This window comes from Balaenoptera physalus, assembly GCF_965194825.1.
Source record: "Balaenoptera physalus genome assembly, chromosome: 11".
In the NCBI taxonomy this organism is placed as follows: domain Eukaryota; kingdom Metazoa; phylum Chordata; class Mammalia; order Artiodactyla; family Balaenopteridae; genus Balaenoptera; species Balaenoptera physalus.
Window position 1 is genome coordinate 30437689 of NC_138896.1, and position 20948 is coordinate 30458636.

The 20948-nt window shown below is 44.5% G+C and overlaps 1 protein-coding gene across 2 annotated transcripts in view; it reads left to right on the plus strand.

The window, feature by feature from the left end:
* The window catches only part of LOC309637613 (chloride intracellular channel protein 5), a 112344-nt gene extending 93801 nt beyond the window's left edge, over positions 1-18543 (plus strand). For both annotated transcript variants that reach the window (XM_082412510.1, XM_082412511.1), the window contains exons 5-6: positions 1127-1311; positions 9133-18543. In XM_082412510.1, the coding sequence (XP_082268636.1) occupies positions 1127-1311; positions 9133-9300 (353 nt within the window). In that variant the 3' untranslated portion in view covers positions 9301-18543. The remainder of the gene's footprint in view (positions 1-1126; positions 1312-9132) is intronic.
* Positions 18544-20948: the final 2405 nt, after the last annotated feature.

Below are 20948 nucleotides of genomic sequence, written 5' to 3' on the forward strand. Positions count from 1 at the left end.
GCTCTTCCTCCAGAGGCAGCTCCCTCCTTTTAGCTGCTGAAATTAACACCCGGACTGATTCCCAGCATCTCGGGGTCAATCTCTAAACCAGAGTCTGGAAAAAACAGTCATTGGGGGGTGGGGCTGATGACACAGGTGCATTGGCCCATGACCTGGCCAGCCATCTCCTCCAGCTCAGGTGGACAGTTTCTAGGTTAGGGTTCTCTGACTGGGGTTGTCGGTGAGATTCCGGGCGGAATGACTCTGGGTGATAGTGATTTTCTATAGTTGCTCTTTTGAGTATTTTGTTCTGTTCTTATACGTAAGTGAATTATTTGATAGAGAATCACTGGGGCAAGGCTGGAAAAATCTTCTGCCACGTTGTCTTCCTTCGGATTTTCACTCTTTGAGCTGTATCCATGACAGGTTTCCATGCAGGCAGGGTTGCACATTTCTGGCGGAGCCTGCTGCCCCATGCGTTGGCCATTCCATTTTGGACCGCTCTGCTTTTTAGAACAACCCCTCTAGATTAAACGCAAGGATGCCTCCTTGATACCCACTGGTTCTCTGGGGGAAGCCCCGGACATGGGTGCTAACTGGCCTGGGTCACGTCTTCCTGGAAGCCTTCACACCTCTCCTTCTCAGGTTGGGTTAGCCATAGCTAAGGCTGCCCCCACATCTGGTGCCTATCTCTGTCCTAGGACCTCTATGCAGTTGTTATTTACTTATTTAATAGTTCTTTCTTTCTACAAAATTATTATGCGGGTTAACTGCGGAATATCGGCAAAATTTAGATGAGCAAAAGAGGAAAATGAAAACTGACAATTATTATTGCATCTGTTGGAGAGGGGTCCTGTACGAGCTTTGATAGATATCCTGATGGTTGTATTTCTGTATTTATATGATCTTTTCCAAAAACAAGGATTAGCGAATGTTTATTGTTTGGTTAAGGTTTGCTTTTTCAGGCTGTTTAATACTCTTCTGTGGCATCGTGTACCTGGCTGTCAGGTACTCTGTAGTGTGGGGGGAGCCGGTATGATGAGGGGGACAGGATTCTGGATAAGCTCCTTTGCTCTGAAGACCCCCGTGGCTGTATCCAGCGGCAGGAAGGTTGACTAAAGGCACTTCTTTTGCTGTTCCACGCCAGCCCTTGAGCGAGGCCTGACCAAGGCGCTGAAGAAACTGGATGACTACCTGAACACCCCTCTGCCGGAGGAGATCGACGCCAACACTCGCGGGGACGATGACAAGGGCTCCCGGCGCAAGTTCCTGGATGGAGACGAGCTGACCCTGGCCGACTGCAACCTGCTGCCCAAGCTCCATGTGGTCAAGGTAAAAGCGCTCTATCTATCTGCAGGTGCTCCCCAGATCCAGCTCCATCAAAGGCCCGGGTCACTGTGGAGGTGAGGCGAGGACAGTGCCACCTGCTGATGGAGAGTCAGAGCTCGGAAGTCACGCGAACCGGGACCCCAAGTCAGCCTCCGCCGCGTGCTGGCTGTGTAGCCTCTCTGAGCTCCAGGTTACACCTGTAACATAGGCATATATTGTTTAACTAGGGCTGTTGGGAGACTAAGTGTGGCCTGAAAGTGCCTGCCATATTGTAAGGGCTCAATAGGTAATAGTTGCTATTATTGTCCTGTTATATATAGTTATATATAGTCCTGTCACTCCACAGGCCTCTTCCTTACCTCTTCCTCATAGGTTTTCACTGGCCACACCCCGACGTCTCTCTATTAAGTGTGCCCTCATATGCATGTTTGCTTTGTGGGCAGATGCACCTTCTGATTCCCTGTAGCCACTCTCTGGGGCAGGCAGGCATCTTCCTCATCTACCAGTTGAAGAGCTGGAGGCTGCAAGAAGTGACAGCATTTTCTTGCTACTGCCGCACTTACTGATCACGGTTAACCTGCAGTGTAATCCTTTCCTACACCAGCCTTAGGATCTGAGAATTGGAAAGAAGGGGGAAATTCTGAGGTCACCCTAATCTCCCACCCCAAAGTGGACCCCTTCCTGTGTGTCTGTGACAGGCTTCTGTGCAGCTGTGACTGCACGTTTCTGACGACGAAGAGCCCTCTGCCTACGGAACCAGCCCTACCATTTTGGACGGTTCCAGTTATTAAACCATCCTTCTTTACATGGAGCCCAAACGTGCCTCCCTGCTCCCTTGGTTCTCTGGAGCAACACGAAACAGGGCTACTCTCTTCATCTCATTTGAAGACAGCAGTTGTGTCTCCCACATTTCTCTAAATTCTAATATTTCTTCTCACATCCTTTTTTTCATTTTTATTTTTTTAACCATTTTATTTGTTTGTTTTAAAATCATCTTTCTTGGAGTATAGTTGATTTACAATGTGTGTTAGTTTCAGGTGTTCAGCAAAGTGATTCAGTTTTATACATATATATATATATATTCTTTTTCAGATTCTTTTCCATTATAGGTTATTACAAGATATTGAGTATAGTTCCCTGTGCTATACTGTTGTTGTCTATCTGTGTTATACATAGTAGTGTGTATGTGTTAATCCCAAACTCCTAATTTATCTCCACCCCTCGCCCCCCAACTATCCCCATTGGTAACCATAAGTTTGTTTTCTATCACATCCTTTTCTGACCCTCACCAGACCAGAGAAAATTACAGTGTGATCGTAGAGCTAGACTGCTCTCTACTTTTACATGTGTTAATATCTTATTGTCTCAGACAAAAAGCTCTGTGAGGACAGGTCTTCTCCAAGCATGATGGTGGGTATGTGGTAGCCCTTTAATAAATACTCATTGATTGACCATTTGATCACCTAGCTTGTGAGCCCCAGTCCCTTTAATAAATACTCATTGATTGACCATTTGATCACCTAGCTTGTGAGCCCCAGTTTCTTTCCACCTGTCACTAAGGAGAATCAGATTCAATCATTTATCAGCTGGATATCTGCCTACTGGTTTTCAGCTGATGTCCTGAGCTGGAAATCAGAGCCCTCCAATCAGAACACACGCCAGCTTGAGTTGAAATGTTAGCTGTGCACACACTGGTGTTCCTGCGGGACACGTCAGGGCTGGAGGCTGGGAGAGAATCATGCTCGCCAGGGCTGATGGGCAGAGCAAATTCAGTCTATTAATAGGAAGACACTTTGGGTTTGGGCCAAGCCAATGGTCACTGGTAGATCCAGCCAAGCTATATGTCTTTGAAGTTATTAATTACTGCACGCCCACCCCACCTCCAAAACATCTTTTATCCTCATTTCCTGAGGAACAAGTGGCACCATTAAGGGTGATATGATTCTATCAGCTACACTGTCAGAGTGAGGTAATGGAAAGAACCCTGTTCTAGAAGTCCGGAGACCCAAGTTCTGGTCCCGTGTATGCCACCATCTAGCAGCAGGAGCTGGGGCAGGTCTTTTACCCTTTCGGGGAATCATTTCTCTCATGCCCAAAAGAAGAGATGGTGGATTACATTCCTTCTCGCCCCTTCCCCTCACTTCCGTCCCTCCTCCTGTCACTCACACGTGGGTTGACCACCCACTCAAGAATCACGTGTCTGATCAGGTGAACAAATGGATCTTCCAGGCCCCGGGCTTCGTCCTCTGGTTTCTCCAGTTCCTTCCAGCCCTGGACGACTAAGTTACACTCCTGTCCTGGGATGAAGTTCAGTGTGTCATTTACTTGCAGGAGCTGGGGATCGGAGGGAGGATGGCCTGCGAGGGGGACAAAGGCTGGGCATCACCTCCCGTCTCCTTGGATTTCTGCTGACCCAGCTTATCAGATCCCAGAGCCCTGGCAAACCTCTGAAGTGTGGAAAGCGCGAAGGGGGAGCCAAGTCAGACCTCCAGTTTGGCTTCAGACGCCGAGGCTTAATCTGGGCTGGGGGAGCTAACTGTTTTCATATGAAAGCAAATTCAGAACATGAGCATGGAGGTTCCTGCAGACGTCAGAGCTTCTGCCGTGTTCATCCTCTCCCTCTCTCTTTCATTGGCTCTCCTTCAGTTTGTCTGCATCCTTGGAGGCTGAGTTGCTCTGGCCCCGCTGCTCACTGACAGCCTGGTTTGAACTTTCATTGTCTGGCCGCCTTCTATTCTCATCTCCCAGCACAAGCCAACGTGTGAGGAAAGAACCAGCTCTGGCCAAGGTCATGGTGTGCGGATCTGGGCAGGGAGGGACACACGGGACCCTTGTGGCTGTCCCTGGGACCCTCGGCCCCTGGACCCTCACATGGCACAGGGACCTGTTCAGCTGCTGAAGCAAACAGGAAGGGAGCTATATATATAAATACAAATATATATTCATAAGTTGCATCTCTGCCGTTTTCAAGCTCATATTATATATATATCCTTTAAAAACTTGAAAATACATTCCAGGATGTAGAGACTTGAGGCTGCCCCATGGATCAGTTGATAATTTTGAAAAATATTTTTTGATCGATGCCTTGACCTTATTGTGGGCCTTTTTCTTTCTGTTTTTTTCCATTTTTTAAATTGAAGTATAGTTCGTGAACAATATAAGTCACAGGTGTACAACATAGTGATTCATGATTTTTAAAGGTTATACTCCACTTATAGTTAACTATAAAATACTGGCTATATTCCCCGTATTATACATCTTTGTAGCTTATTTTATACGTAGTAGTTTGTGCCTCTTGATCTCCTACCCCTATTTTGCTCCTTCCCTCTGGTAACCACTAGTCTGTTCTCTGTATCTATGAATCTGTTTCTGTTATATTCACTAGTTTGTTCTCTTTTTTAGATTCCACATATAAATGACAACATGCATTATTTGTCTCTCTCTGTATGATTTCTTCCATTTAGCATAATGCCCTCCAAGGCCATCCATGTTGCTGCAAATAGCATTATTTCATTCTTTTTTAAGGCTGAGTAATATTCCATTGTCTATAGACCACATCTTCTTTACCCATTCATCTGTTGATGGGCACTTGGGTTGCTTCCGTATCTTGGCTATTGTAAACATTGCTGCTATGAACACTGGGGTGCATGTATCTTTTTGAAATACTGTTCTCGTTATTTTAGGGTATAAACAGGAGTGGAATTACTGGATCATATGGTAGTTCTATTTCTAGTTTTTTGAGAAAACTTCATACTGTTTTCCACAGGGGCTGCATCACTTTACATTGTGTGGGCCTTTTTCATTCACTCTGGCAATTTCCAGCTGCTTCCCTTGGTGGAGCCTCCACCCCTGCATGGATTTTCTCATTACCCAAGACAGCCTTTTCTAAAGGTTCACGAGCAAACCCAAGGAGCCGCCGTCTTGCAGCAAGCAGAGGGCTCTGTTGAAGGACCCTGATTCCATCACCTGTGTTATCGGCCCCACCTATGCTAGACAGACATTGCCAGGTGGCTTCGGTAGTGACCACCCCAAACCAGTTATTTTAACCGAGATAATATAATATGAAGAAGTACTAAGTACTAAGAACTAGGAAGACAAAATGTACCTTGAGGTTCCTCCTTCAGGGCAGCAGGGCAGAGGGAAGAGGTTGGAATGATCCAAACTTGAACTATACAATACCCAAGACATGGAAACAACCTAAATGTCCATTGACAGATGAATGGATAAAGAAGATGTAATATATATATATATATGTGTGTATACATATACGTACATATATATATGCAATGGAATACTACTCAGCCATAAAAAAGAATGAAACAATGCCATTTGCAGCAACATGGATGGATCTAGAGATTATCATACTAAGTGAAGCAAGTCAGAAAGAGAAAGACAAGTACCATATGATATCACTTACATGTGGAATCTAAAATATGACCCAAATGAACTTATCTACGAAACAGAGTCACAGACAGAGAGAACAGACGTGTGGTTGCCAAGGGCAGGGGTGAGGGAGGGACGGACTGGGAGTTTGGGATGAGCAAATGCAAACTAGTATACATAGACTGGATAAGCAACAAGGTCCTACCGTACAGCACAGGGAACTATATTCAATATCCTGGGATAAACCATAATGGAAAAGAATATGAAAAAGAATGTGTAATATGTATGTATAACTGAGTCACTTTGCTGTACAGCAGAAATCAACACGACATTGTAAATCAACTACACTTCAACAAAATAAATTAAAAAACAAAAAACAGAAAACTTGAACTCCATGAGGGATCCCGCAGAGCTACACCTTGGACCTCCGAGGTGGGGCGCTGCTTAGCTGGGGCTGAGAACAGAGTTCAGAGCGGCCCGTGGGGCTGGGACCCAAGCTCAGTGGTGGGCTCACGGTTGTGTGCCGGCCTCTCTGAGCTGGTGTGAGGACACGGGTCCTGCGAGCGTTTGCAAAACGGCAAACTGGATTCAGCTGCCGCTACTGGAGAAAAGGAGACTCTCACAGGAACAGGAAACCCACAGGAAGGGGCCAGTCCCTGCTCCCTCCTCCAGACGCACAGCCTCTCTCTAGCACCCCCTGTTGTCAGAACCTCAGGGGAGCTGCCGGCAAAGCAGAGGTAAGCTTTGCAGTCCCAGTCTCAGCATCACAAAGAAGCCGGTGCAGCTACACTGGTAGGTCGGGATATAAAGCAACAGTAGCTGAATAATTGGCACAGGAGGAATTCTGAGTAGAGCTATTCCTTTATCATTTACATAAGGCTGAGTGGCAAAGTGGAAAGAATTGGATTAGACAGCAGAGACTGTAATAAATATTAGTGATTAATAGAAAATTACAGATAACAGATACTGGTTGAATTAATTATTTTCCTGTGTAACATTGTATAAACCACTAAATCTCTTGGGACTCCGGTTTGCTCATTGCAAAGGATCTTCAGGCTTTAAAGTTAAGTGATCATATACGTTTGACACTAGATGCACTCTGTCTGATGTTCAGATAACAAGATGGTAAAGATTAATTACAACTTTTTATTGAATCCCTCCCTGCTTGTTTAACCTCTCTCTGCCTTATTTTTCTCATCTGTAAAATGGGAATATAACACACTCTTCCTTGTAGATTTATTTAGAGATTTCAGTAGCTTGCCAAGTGCTTAAGGCAGTGCCTGGTGCAGAGCACAGAGGGAATAGATGTTTGCTATTGTTGTTACTCTTATCAACAGCATTACTGAGGTTATCAAGGGAGACAGAAATGAAGAAGCTGCGGTTCCTGTCCTCATACTGCTCACAAGCTAGGGAAGAGAGGGAGGATGTGAACTGACTGTCATTCGGAGTAGAATAGAGCTTAGGGCCGTAATGGAAGTTCAAAACCGATGGAGGAGATCGGAGCGGGGAAATGCATCCTCCTTGGAATGTGGTCCTGTCTATGCGACTGAGCTGTTCATACAATAGGTCATCGGTGTCTCTCACTCAGAACTGCTTTCTGGGGGAAGCCTGCACAGCACTGGCGCCCAGATGAAGATGAAAGCCCGGAGTGGCTGGTCTGGGGGATTCCCTGAGTGGGAGGATCCCTGGGCCAGTGATCTGGTGACCTCTTTGAAAAGAAAGCAAGGAAAGAAGTCAGTGCTGTAGGAGAGAGGCTACTCTTTGCTCTCTCCCCCCCAGTTCCCGAGGGGTAGAGGCAAGACTAGCCAATGTGCAGGCCCCAGTGCCCAGCGAAACTAAAAGGGTGCCCGTTAAAAAAGTCTTCAGTTTCCAGATGTTGACAGCAGAGTGTTAAACCAAGAGCAGGGCCCTTCTGAGTGTGAGACCCCCTGTGACTCACAGGTCTCACGTCTTCGAAGCCCTCCCTGGCTAGAGAGACCTTATTAAAGAGACCACGCATCCCCTACCTAGGAAGGAATGCATGCAATGGGCAAAAGGTGGGTCTCAGATGAATTCTGACAACAGGTCATCTTTCTTGAGCACTCAGTATGAGCCAGCCCCCCCCCCCAATCATTTTATGTGTTTTAACTAATTTATTACTCCAAGGTAGCTCGTCTTATTACCTCCATTTTAGAGGAAAAGAATTTGGGGCTCAGAGAAGTTAAGTAACTAGTCCAAGGTCACACAGCTGTCAAGTAGTGGGGTCAGGATGGCAGATCCAGTCAGCTAGGATCCAGAGCCCACGCTTTTAACCACTATGCTACTGTGTCTCTCAATACAAACACCACTTCCCCAGAACGCCCAAGTCCACAGCCCCGAGTGTGGAACTAAGGAGAGAACAGAAGTCACTGTCTGTTCACTCCCACATACCCTGAACCTACATATACATTCCTATACCTAACTTACGTTTTATGCTTTGTATTCTCTTCTGTAAATAAGGGTGCTTCGTAAAACAAAGTGGATAGGGAAAAAAGAAAAAAAAAAGTTGTCTATAATTCTATCAAGCAGACATAACCACTGGTAATAGATTGGTGTATATACTTCTAGTCATCCTACGTATTTCTCCAAATGCCTTATACTACACTTCAAACTTAACGGTCTTTCTTTTTTTTTTTTTTTTTTAATTATCTATTTATTTATTTATTTTTGGCTGTGTTGGGTCTTCGTTTCTGTGCGAGGGCTTTCTCTAGTTGTGGCAAGTGGGGGCCACTCTTCATCGCGGTCCGCGGGCCTCTCACTGTCGCGGCCTCTCTTGTTGCGGGGCACAGGCTCCAGACGCGCAGGCTCAGTAGTTGTGGCTCACGGGCCCAGCTGCTCCGCGGCATGTGGGATCTTCCCAGACCAGGTCTCGAACCCGTGTCCCCTGCATTGGCAGGCGGATTCTCAACCACTGCGCCACCAGGGAAGCCCTAACGGTCTTTCTTGAAGTGTTTTCCAAGTCACTGGGATTTCCTCTGCATCATTTTTCATGGCTCTCCAGATATGTATGATAACGTATTTATCCATTCATGTGTTGTTGGACATTTGTGTTGGATTCCATTTTTTGCTATTCCAAATAGTCCTACGGTCCTATGTGTGTAGCTAAATCTTCTTGTACACCCATGGTATTTCCTAAGGAAAAAAATCCCTGGAAGCAGAATTACTAAGTCAAAGGGCAAATTATATTTGCTTGAGAAAATACAATACAATAAAAATAAATAAAATATAAAATAAACAAGATAAATAAACAAAATTGCATTAAAAAAGGCAGCACTGCCACCTTGCGTGACAAGCGTCTTGCTGGCCCCTTGGGACGCATGGAGGGCCTTCCCGCTGTGCACACACTCGGTCACACCGCTAACACCTTCCCGGTGGTTTGTTTCATGCTTTAACACCATCTCCATCCTGCCATCTCTGTTGTAGATTGTGGCCAAGAAATACCGCAACTACAATTTCCCGGCTGAGATGACGGGCTTGTGGCGGTACCTTAAGAACGCCTACGCCCGGGACGAGTTCACCAACACCTGCGCGGCCGACAGTGAGATCGAGTTGGCCTATGCAGATGTGGCCAAGCGCCTCAGCCGATCCTGAACTTGGCCGTCTTGCCCCATCACTGCTGCAGAAAGACTCACCATCTCCCCAAGGACTCCAGCTTCACGGACTCCTTTTCCACGTCACCTCCAGAAACTTCTGTTTTTATCAGGCCGCATCTTGCTGGCATCATTGGAACCCCAGCCTGCTGTCTTTGATGAAGGTCGGCACCATCCCCATCTGATCAGGCAGGAATCTGCAAGCAGAAATGAGAGAAACGGTCAAGCTCTCAGCCTTTCGGGCCTGGGCTGGGTTCAGTGTGTCTGGGGTCGGTGCGGGAGAACGAACCCGTCTGTGGGATGGTCACTGGCCCCTTTTGCCAATATCAAAATATCTCCTAGGCTGCGTTAGACACGTGCAACACCCTGTCCTCGTCCACTCTGCTCTTTGTCAGTAACTCCAAGGCCGAGGCCAGATGCCACCTTAGTTCTCATTAGAAAGAGATGCAGTGCTTTGTTAGGGGGAGACAGAGAGTGAATGGGAAGAATGGAGCAGGTGTGGATTTGGGCGTCCGGCAGACACACCTCCACTCACTCACCACTTTCTGGCACTCCTGTCACTTCGGGCACTGAAGGCCAGATTGGAAAACTATTTCAGACACAGTCTCAGTTCGCTGCAGTGCCAGGCACAGTCTAATGCTATCAAGTACCTGGCTTGATGCTGATCTCCATTTTTATCTGTCCAGGCCTTGCCAGGAAGGGAAATTGGCATGTAATTCCAAGCTGGGGTGACTGGGAAGGGGAGGGGAGGGGAGCAGTGTCAATGCCAAAAGGCCCAAGGGGTCTACCAGCCATGGGGTTTGCTTGCTTACGGGAGTGGTTTCACTGGAGATTACATGCCTGGGTTTGACTGTGTTTATCCACGAGTGAATTTTGGTCTCTGAGAAAGCAGATGGGAGGGGGGGGGGTGGAGGGCTGGGTGAGGATCAAAAAAGGTCTTTAGGAGGCTCAGTGTTTCCCGGGAATCTTTTACATAGGTCTTCTCTCTTATGATCTAACTAAGCCTTGAACTGGTGATGTCATGTGACTACCCACCTTACAACAAAAATCCAAGAATTGGCCAAAAACGACTGTCCCGTCTCTTCAAGTTGTTGCTGGATGTGAGTCTGCTAAGCCGACTGCTCTCTGAATCAACCGTAGCCTCCGATGGGTGAGAGATACGTTTAGGAGGTGGCTTGATCGCAGAGGCTTAGGAATAAAGTCCGTGGGCCTTTCTGATTGGGAAACCACGTGGTATAAGCTCGAACAGAAAATACATACGCATCTGGGTAAATTTTCCTACCATCTGACTCAATTGCCAGATGAAAAAGAAGAAACTGTTTTTTAGCTAATATTTCGCTCTGTAGTCATTCTCCTTGAATTTCACCTCCTTAAAAGCTCACCCTGCTTGAGCACGGGGACCTGTGCAGAGGAAACGAAGACAAACGAACTGGTCATCAGCTCTCTCTTCCCACGAACACCCTGGGAGAAAGTCCACCCGCCACAGACCCTCGCCTCCAACAATCCTTCCTTCTGCGTTGCCTGTTGGTGGCGAGTGAGGCTCCCAAGTGCCCGAAAGCCCCAGGACTTGGCTCACTGCTCAGTGAGGGCAGGACGGTACAGGGCCTTCCTGTAGAAACATCACCAGATTCTAACCCAAGCAATCCCCGGACCTACCTGCCTCCAGGGATCTCTGGAGATAAAAGGGGCCCACTGATCAGAGCCAAGGAGAGGAAGCAGGAGGGTCTCCTTTAGCCCAGGGAGGAAGACGACATTTCTCAGTAAGACATCCTATAAGCCTGAGACCTTTCAAAAAGCAGAAGGAATGGATGCATTTTCACCTCTAAGGGAACCTTTCCACAGACCCCCTGGTAATTTTGTCCCTGGAGATGTTTGAAAAGAACTGGTAAGGAAACAGTCCTTTTGACTGTAGGGAAAAGCCCCAAACTGGCCTCCTGGGAGGTGAAAGCTTGAATGATCCCAAAGGCCTTTTAAGTAGTGTGAAATCCTGTTGTCCCAGAAATCCTTCCCTCAACGTCACAGCACAGGCGTGATGATCGAAGAGGCAGTTTACTTCCCTGAGACCCAGAGAGGCGCTCTTCTTAAAGCACATCTGAGAAGCATAGCCAGCCAGCGACAGAGAAAACAGGCGGACGCTCAAGTGGAGTAGCTCCCCCAGAGGAGTTTTTGCACACCAAGACTCTGCTTTGATATTCAGAATCCAGCAATTGGTGAGTCTTTAAACACAGCCTTTAAAAACAAGCAAGCCAAACCAAATCAACATTGTTACTTCTAGATGTTCCTTCTGTGGTTGACTTAGTTTTACATAAATAGCAATATTAAGCCACAGGGGTGGGGTTGGGACAGTTATATGATCCATCGTAACCACTTAGAAAAGGGAGAGGAGTTATAGATGGACGGCACTTTCTGGTACTCAATCCAGGACTATCTTTTTATTGCAACAGGAGATTATCATGTGATGCAACTGACTATTGATTTAAAGCTTTAATGTCTATGACCAGATTTATCAGACTATTTTAAAATAATAATAATATTGCCTTATGATTATTTTTTTCCAAAGAGATTTTTCTCCAGATCTTTCATCCTCCCTGGGTTTTGGCCATGACCTTGTCACGTACAGAGCTTATCATCTCCCAGCAACAGTGTGGAGAGGTCCTTAGGTGTCCCCAGAACCAACTCAGGGAGTATTGATGGTCTGCAGTTTGACCCTGGACTCCAGAGTGTTAAGATGGGAGGTGACCTTTGTCATTGGTCTGGAATGCATATCGATGCCTCAGAAAGCATTTCAATGACGCTGAAAGGGGATTTATTTGGGTTAAGATCCTGTTTTACTCTGGATTTAACGCTCTCCTTCGACTTTCACATCACTGTGGCTTTTTTGGTGGAGTAGCATAGTGGGGGAGAAACAAGAATCATACTCAGAACGACTGTGTTGAATTTACCCATCTTCTCAGTCCTGCCTGCCTCTCAGGTGGCCCCAAGAGGGTATGGGATAAGAATTTAATAGCTATAAAAGATGAGCTGGGTCAGTAAAATCTGGATTGGTCCAGAGCATAGTTTCTTCTATCGCACGCCTTCATCACCTGACAATTCAGAATCACAGGCATGAGTATGGCTGTCTTGTTTTGAACAAGGATACAGCTACCTGGCACCAAGCTCATGAGTTGAAAAGTGAAACCCACACTCCACTGGGTTGTTCGACCGCAGGATCTCAAACCGGTTTCAGCTTCCTAGGAAATGGCACTGTCTTCAGCGTTCACTTCTCGTGCTGGTGGGGCCACTGAGGAGTTTGATCTTTTCATTAGAAAGGGGCCATGGCAAGAGTGAGGTTTCCTGGGCTGAATTTTCTAGCGCTGAATGAAATAACAGAAGCTCACAACACCTGTGCCCACTGGCCACTCTGCAGAAAGACAAGACCAAGCATCTTAGAATTGTTGCAAAATGCATCATGCCCAGAATGGACCCTGAAGATCTAAGAGTCTTAGAAATCAGCAAGGTCTGGACAAATAGAATTAAAAGGGAGGCAGAGTCAGGAAAGTGCAGGTCTGCCTAGTAAGTTTTTCATCAGGAGGAAACAGGGAGAGTCTGTCTGAAATTAAGTTGGTCTAGGGGCAGCAGACATCCAGTAGGTACGTCTGTGGCTCCTATTTCCGCTGACCAGGAGCCAGTTCAACAGCAGAGGGAATCAAGATGCTGGTGTCTTCCTCCTTGGAAAGATGAAGCATTAACTCATGGTTAAAACTAAGCTCGATGATTCACAAGGGATCACTTTCTTTTTTTTTATGTAGCCTTAAAAAGAACCTAAAGCATTAGAGAAAGGAGTGTGCCTGTGAAGCGTCCTGGTTCTGATGTTAGGACAGAAGTGATCACATCATTGGCTTTGGGACCCTTCTAGCACACAAGGCCCATTATCTTCTATCCACTGCTCTTGGCATTTAATCCAAACAACACGTGCCCTCCTGTGAATGCATCTTCCTCTCCCTTTGTCAATATTCTCCTCCCAGTTTAGTCTCAGGATACTTTCATTTCGTAATTAGGTATGATCCAAAGTGTGCATAATCTTACTTAATGTTACTCAAGGAAATGGATCCAATGCTCCCCTCCCCAACCAAAAATAAAATTAAAAATTGCCTCATTGTAGGGTTTGGGCTAATCTGTGTTTCTATAAAAGCAATCTGTTTTTTTGGCAAAATACAATTTTAAGGATACAGTTGTCTAAGGTATTTATGTATAATTAGAGATTTTGCAATATTGACTATGCATATATTTAAAATATAAAATATCCAGCTGATGTTTGAATTTGTCTATCTTTCCTGACCACCTGCCTATGCCATTTTATAAGCTGGAGCGCTAACTAATTTAGCAAAAGAAGCCTAGCTTTTATAAAAGATCAAACATTTCATTTTATAAAGACACTCCCAATGATGGGAACTTGATTTTTCTCAAGACCTTTAACTGTGGTGATAAAATAACAGGTCTTGCTTTCAAGCCTTAATAATGTAAAATGCCTTTTAATGAAGATATTGCTGAGTGTCTTCCTCATGAATCTGAACTGGTTATAAATTTGTTTTCCAGTCTTGATTGATATTGACTGATTCAAATAAAGTTGGTTTATTTTCAAATATTACAAAGGCGATCATCAGACTTCTTACTGGAGGTGGGGATTTCCTATGCTGTTTGAAATGTGTACGAAATACCTCTTTTTTCCCCAAACGTTATTTTATTTTCCCATTATAAAAGAAAATATGTTCATTCTTCTTAAAAATCAAAAGCAAATAAAAATTACACAACAATAAAAAAGTATGAAATAGGGAATTCCCTGGTGGTCCAGTGGTTAGGATTTGGCACTTTCACTGCCGAGGCCCCGGGTTCAATCCCCAGTTGGGGAACTAAGATCCCGCAAGCCCCACGATGCAGCCAAAAAAAAAAAAAGTAATAAAAGGAATGAAATAATACCATTTGCAGCAACATGGATGGGCCGAGAGATTATCATACTGAGTGAAGTAAGCTAGACAAAGACAAATATCATATGATATCGCTTCTATGTGGAATCTGAAAAATAAAAGATACAAATGAACTTATTTACAAAACAGAAATAGACCCAGAGACATAGAAAACAAATTTATGATTACCAAAGGGGTAGGGGGGGAGGGATAAATTAGGAGGATGGGATTAACAGATACACACTACTATATATAAAATAGATAACCAACAAGGACCTACTGTATAGCACAGGGGACTATACTCAGTATTTTGTAATAACCTATAAGGGAAAAGAATCTGGAAAAGAATGAATATATATATATATATAAAACTGAAGCACTGTGCTGTACACCTGACACTAACACGACATTGTAAATCAACTATACTTCAATTAAAAAAAAGAAAAGAAAAAAAAAAAGGAGGAAGAAGAACAGAAGGAAAAGCAAAAAGCTTGTGACTCAGCCATCCAAAAACAGATTTTTATTTTAGCAAAGCTAAATATTCTATTATGGTGCATGGCCCAGGTGAAAAAAATATACTGATGTTCCTTCATGGGTCTTATTTCAATTTCCTATGTGTATTGTACCTGAGAGTGGGCCAGCAGTGACAGTGTAGGTGCGATTTAAGGAACACCTTAAAAGACTGGTCTATCTGCACCCAAAGCTCTCTCTTGGCCCTCGGTGGCCTCGCCCTATCAGCTTTCCTGGTCTGAAATTCCCACCCTTAGCATCATGTCACTGACTCTGGATTAAGGTCCCCAGAATCCTCAGTAAGAATTTACCTGTAGGGGCTTCCCTGGTGGCGCAGTGGTTAAGAATCCACCTGCCAATGCAGGGGACATGGGTTCGAGCCCTGGTCTAGGAAGATCCCACATGCTGCAGAGCAACTAAGCCCGTGCACCACAACTACTGAGCCTGCACTCTAGAGCCCACTAGCCACAACTACTGAGCCCGTGTGCCACAACTACTGAAGCCTGCATGCCTAGAGCCCGTGCTCCGCAACAAGAGAAGCCACCGCAATGAGAAGCCCTCGCACCACAACAAAGAGTAGGCCCCGCTCGCCGCAACTAGAGAAAGCCCACGAACAGCAACGAAGACCCAACACAGCCAAAAAATAAATTAATTAATTTATTAAAATAAAATTAAAAAAAAAAGAATTTACCTGTAGTCAACGTAGCGCCTGAGGAGGACCTCTGTGAGCATTCACACTGCTGAAAGGTGCAAAGTTCCCGGAAGACCTCTGTGCTCTCCGTGCTCTGTCAGAACAGCTTCTCATCCCTTGGAAGAGATCAGACCCTTGACTCAGGGAATAAGTCCTGGTGGGAGAGGCAGCCGGCGGCTCAGAGAAGATACTGTTGGTGGTCATCTCTCCATCCCGACCACCCCTATCTTCCTCTGGTGATCTCTGATGGGGTCAGGAGTCCACTTCCCCATTCCTCCCTCCTCCCCACCTGCCCACTCTTTCCCCACCCTCCTGTGACTCAGGTGAAAATGGTTCCAACCCCAGGTTCAGGGGTGAATCATGAATGGTCTGAGCCTGTCCTCCTGGCTGTGGTTGGTTTCAGAGTGGACTCTTGACCAAGTTTCACCCAGTGTCGTGAGGGGAGGTTTGTTCAGGAACTGCTGAGAAAGATTTCCTTGTTTTTCAGAAAGTGACTCCCTAAGTCACTGCCTCTGGTGCTCCCTCGGAATGTGGGTGTGAGGTCTGGAAGTGCTGCCGCCCTCTGGAGACCATGAGGGCCACGCCTCAGGCAAAGGCAGTAATACACCGCAAAATGCAACAAGAGTGGAGAGAGCCTGGGTCCTTGATGGGACCCCGAGCTGCTGAAATGTCAAACCTTGAGACTGCACTTCTTGTCCTGTAATACATCCTAGACTGTTTGAGGATGTTTATTGCTTATTTGTTTATTACTATGAGTGTCCAAAACATCCTAAGTGGTCTGTTAGCCAAGTTTGTTGTTGCTGTTAATAGCCAGTTATATCGTCAGTTTGTTCACCCAGGAGGTGTTCTGTGTTTCTATTGTTTGCGTGCAGAGGGTCTGTTCTACAGGCTGACCAAGGGCTGGGAACGTGGGTCTCCATCTCTCTGCATCTTGTTTCCGTCCCTGTGCTATGCCAAAACCAAGGGGCATGCGAGTGGCAATCACTGTGCTTGGCACTGAGGAGAACTGTGCCTTGTTCCAGAGAAGCTTCCAAAAGGTGGACTTGGAGATGAGAGCATCTCATAGACTCAAAGGTGTTGTGAGCCATGTCTTTTTTACTTTTATGTCTAGTAGCTTAAGATTGCCAGAGTCCCCAGTAAGTTTTGCCTTGTGGGGAAAGGCATGGGGTATCAGACGAGAGAGGTAGGAGGCTGAATATTAAAAACAAGGAGATCAGGATTTTAATCGTAGGTCCATCACTTAGTTACTATGTGACTTGGCACAAAGTCCCTTTCTGAGTCTCAGTTTCCCCCAGGGGTTATTAAGGCCTCTTGCCTATGAGATGATGAAATCCCTGATGAAGAGTATTTATGAATAAATAAAGGGTTATTTCAAGTGGAATGACATTTTGGCCAATTGGAATCTTCAATCTGTTGGAAGATCTCACTGTAGTCTTTAATGGAAAGAGATGATCACCAGAAAACACATGGATACTAGGAATGTGTGTGTGTGTGTGTGTGTGTGTGTTGGGGGGGTGTCTTTTAAAGTAAATTTCAGGCTATTTTGGAGTCAATTCCCATCCACATCAGCCTCCTATCTTTCTCATCTACACTGAATGAAATCATCTAGATGCAATGAGAATGACTGTGGGCCCTGCAGTTAGGTTCACTGAGCTACAGTTATTTATACAGAAAGTAAAGCAGACTCAAGTTTTGGAAAGATTTTCAATATAAAGAAAGGACATTTTAAAAAATTTGAGTTTAACCCGTCTTTAACTAGAATATCTCAATGTCCCAAACCTTCAAACCAGTGCATTTGTATAGGACTTGGAGCCTAGACCACACAAGATGCATAATACAAATGTCATAATAGAGACCAGCATAGAATCAAGTCCAGATCGACCTGTGGCTTGGTTATATGCCATTTTGTAGCTACTTGGAATTGTTCCCTGTGTGTCAATCACTCCTCATAGCCCCTTCCCCAATGAGAAACTAAGCTCCTTTAAGGACTGGAACGTAGGTTATCCAATTTTTGTGCCATGCCTCACCTGTCCAGCACTCAGCAAATATTAGATGCTCAAAAATATTTATCAGTGGTTGATTGGAGAGTCATGAGACAGTATTCGAGACTTCTGGTTCACCTCGGATCTCACTCCTCACTTCCCTGGAGTCCCTGATCCCCACTGTATCATAATTCTGAAAATAGAATGATAACAGAGTCCAGGACAGAAATGCATGTCTGTGTTTGTTAAGTATGCTTTCATTATACATCTGAAGAATGGATCCTTCTAATACAGTCTGTACAGCGCTTATCTGTCTGAAAAGATGAAAAGCCGTCTAACGCACATTGAATCGCATGGTTGTGATTAGGGATTGATTTAGCCAGTTCCCCAAGTTGGCCACAAAATTCTGCCTCGATTTGGTGTACTTAGAAATGGATTAGAAGTTTTGAAATGAGGGTGACTCTGGATGCTATAGTCCTGCAATTATCTGGCTCAATATGAGTTAAACAAATGCATCTTTTTTTCTGAATATATGTTCGTTAGAGAAAACTTAGAAAATACAAACTAGCAGAAAAGAAGAAACTAAAAGAATACCTGTAACCCCTCCACCAGGAGATCACCACCTTTAATTTACACATAGTTATCTTTCTAGGCATTTTCTAGTGAGATTGAAATATAAATATAAACAATTTTTTTTAACCAAAGAGCTATTATTGACAACTGAAATCAAAGTACTTTCTTGTCTCTATGATAAACAGTTATGAGCAAAACATATATTCCTGTTTCTGTGCCAAACTATACTAGGACTAGGCACAAATAACCTGCTATTTGCTCCAGAAAATACTTGCTTACTTATCAAGATCAACAGTTTGCTCAACAATGTTTGTTTCAAGACCGTACCTTACTGTGTCCATCAATCCAAAGCTGTTATGTCATATATCGTTCAATCCCCACCACTTCCCCACCTGGTAAGACCCACCTTATGATCAATCACTCAGCTCTGGCGTAAAGCCCTGTAAATGTCCTCCTCCTGCAGCTTCCACTTTCTGCTCTACTACTAAGACTCTGTATTCTTCTTTATTGAAATAAATCTAATAAACTTAGCTTTTCTCAATCAAGTTTTTCTAGTGTATTTTTTGGTTTGTTTTGTTTTGGTTTAGTTTGGTTTGGGTTTTTTGGGGGGGAGGGGTGTAATTGTCAGCTAACACTCTTTATACTGTTTTTTTAATGTTTTTTTCTTGCTTATATAGCAAGAACATCTTTCCAACCCCCTTTTCATCTATGACATCATTCTTATGTATCAATCCATTTAACCAATTCCCTATTACTCGGTCCTTAGGGTATTACGAATTTTTTTACTCTTATAATCAATGCTATAATGAAGTTCCAATCGGCGAGATTCTCTGTTACCTCTATTTTTTCCTTAGAATAGATTTCTGGAGGTGAAATTGCCAAATCAAAAGGCATGCAAATTTTAAGACTCCTGATACATACTATTGCTAACTTTGCCTCCAGATTGTTCCAACTTATTCTCTCGCCAGAAGAACATGAGTGCTTATATTTTCACATCATTGCCAGTATTGGGTTGTATTGTTTTTCAATTCTTCTCAATTTGAGAAGTGAAATATATCTGACTGCTATCTATTTATCTACTTGTTGAAGATCTCTCCCAAGTGCACAATTCCATTTTCTTTACTGACTTTAGGTTTTCTCTCTCTTGGAGAGCACAAGAAATTGTGCTCATTTCTTCCTCTGTAATTCAGTTGCTACATCCCCATGAGGCTGCCGCATCATGGAATGAGTTGAGTATAAACTGTTTCTTGAGGAAGTTGCTGATCCCCTTGTGACTTCTTGGTATAGTTTTAAAGTAGAAGGGGAAAAAAATGTAGAATTCCTCCTTTATATAAAAGAAAATTAAAAAATAAAAAACACATCCTTACTTGAGGCCACGTAAGATTAAGCCAAGTGTATACCCTGTCAGTATCGTCTTCAGGGTATTGGGAACATAATATGGGAAGGTGTATTTGTGTGTTGGTGGTGGGGGAAGACAGGGGGTCCTCGCTGGCTTACAGCTTTGGAAACATTAGTATTGGACTTGTGAAGTGTTATTTTCTACCAGAAATTTCCACAAGAAATTCTCACCATTCATTGAGCTTTTGACCTTCAGAATAAGGTTGGGCCCACCCTTAGGGAAGATGAGTGTGGCTAAAGTAAAGAGAAAGGAAAGTGGCAAGTTGGCAGGTGCCCCACTGGGATTTGTAAAAGTGTGGTAGGAAAGTGACGAGAGAGAACCTGAAATCCAGGTCTGTATTTCTAGGGTAATGGTCTCCAAAGTACTGTGACATCTAAAATAAAACCCAAGAGACAGACAGATCTTCGATCTTAAATCCTAGATTAATTAATGGGGAAAAGACCCTTGATATTCACCCGGAACCAAAGGACTTTTGGAAAATGGTGGTCTTCAGTCTTTCCTTTCACACCCACCACATTCTCATGATCACATGACTCCTTGAGCACAATCTCTTATCACAGCGTCAGTGATTCTCAGAGGGATTCTCAAAAAAACAAGCCCAGATGGCACTATCTGGCCCTTAATTTATCAAGATGCCATATAACCTGAAAACACAAACTAGGAGAAAGATGAGGAATGGGAATAAGCATGAGACTCTAACTGAACCACTATATAAATAAAGACCACAACAGGGCCAAGTTCAACATCTAAAAGAGACATGGAGCCCAAAAGCTATGATGTGGTTATTTAATTCTAGAAAAGGGAACTACCTGAGGGTGTTGTGAGGGGTAGTGAAAGGAGCAGTTAAAATGTAAATTGCCCACTAGACACTATTTTAAAATGCTTTTTTGCAGTACCTTACAAGGAGCTCCAAAGTCAATAATAAAAGACCCTGGTCAATGCATCAAGGCAGGAAGCCTACTAGATAATCAGTGAGACCAATTGACCCAGAGCTGCCCTGGGAGATGAAACGGAGAGACAGTGGAGAGGCAGTTCTTTCTCTTTTTAACTCTGTAAAAGTGAAGAAAGACAGCATGAGCATCCTCACTTCCTCTTCTGAAAGACATTGTTATAAACAGAGACTCAAACACAAATAGGACGAATGGACCTAGGGCAACAGAAGGCAACAAGAGGCATCTTGCGGGGGTGGGGAGGAGCCACTAGATACAATTCATGCTTAAAAGATGAGAATAAGCTTCCCTAAGAGGGCCTGTAAATGCACCGTAGAAGCAAAACACAGCCCCAGTTGCACCCAGAGAATATTGAATTCTGAACTATTATTAGTAGCTGCTTCTCTGAGATACAGGCCCAAGGCTACTGTGGCCAAAAAGACCAGGAAATGCTAGGCTTCCTCTGGAACAGCCTTGGCCATGACACACAAAGCCTTGCCTCTCCTGGTGCAAAACCAGGGTGTGCTCCCTCCTGCCTACACTTCCGATGGCCACACCCCAAGGAATATTAATGATGGTAACAGCCACCATCTTGAAAAATGCTTACCCTTGGGTCCTTATG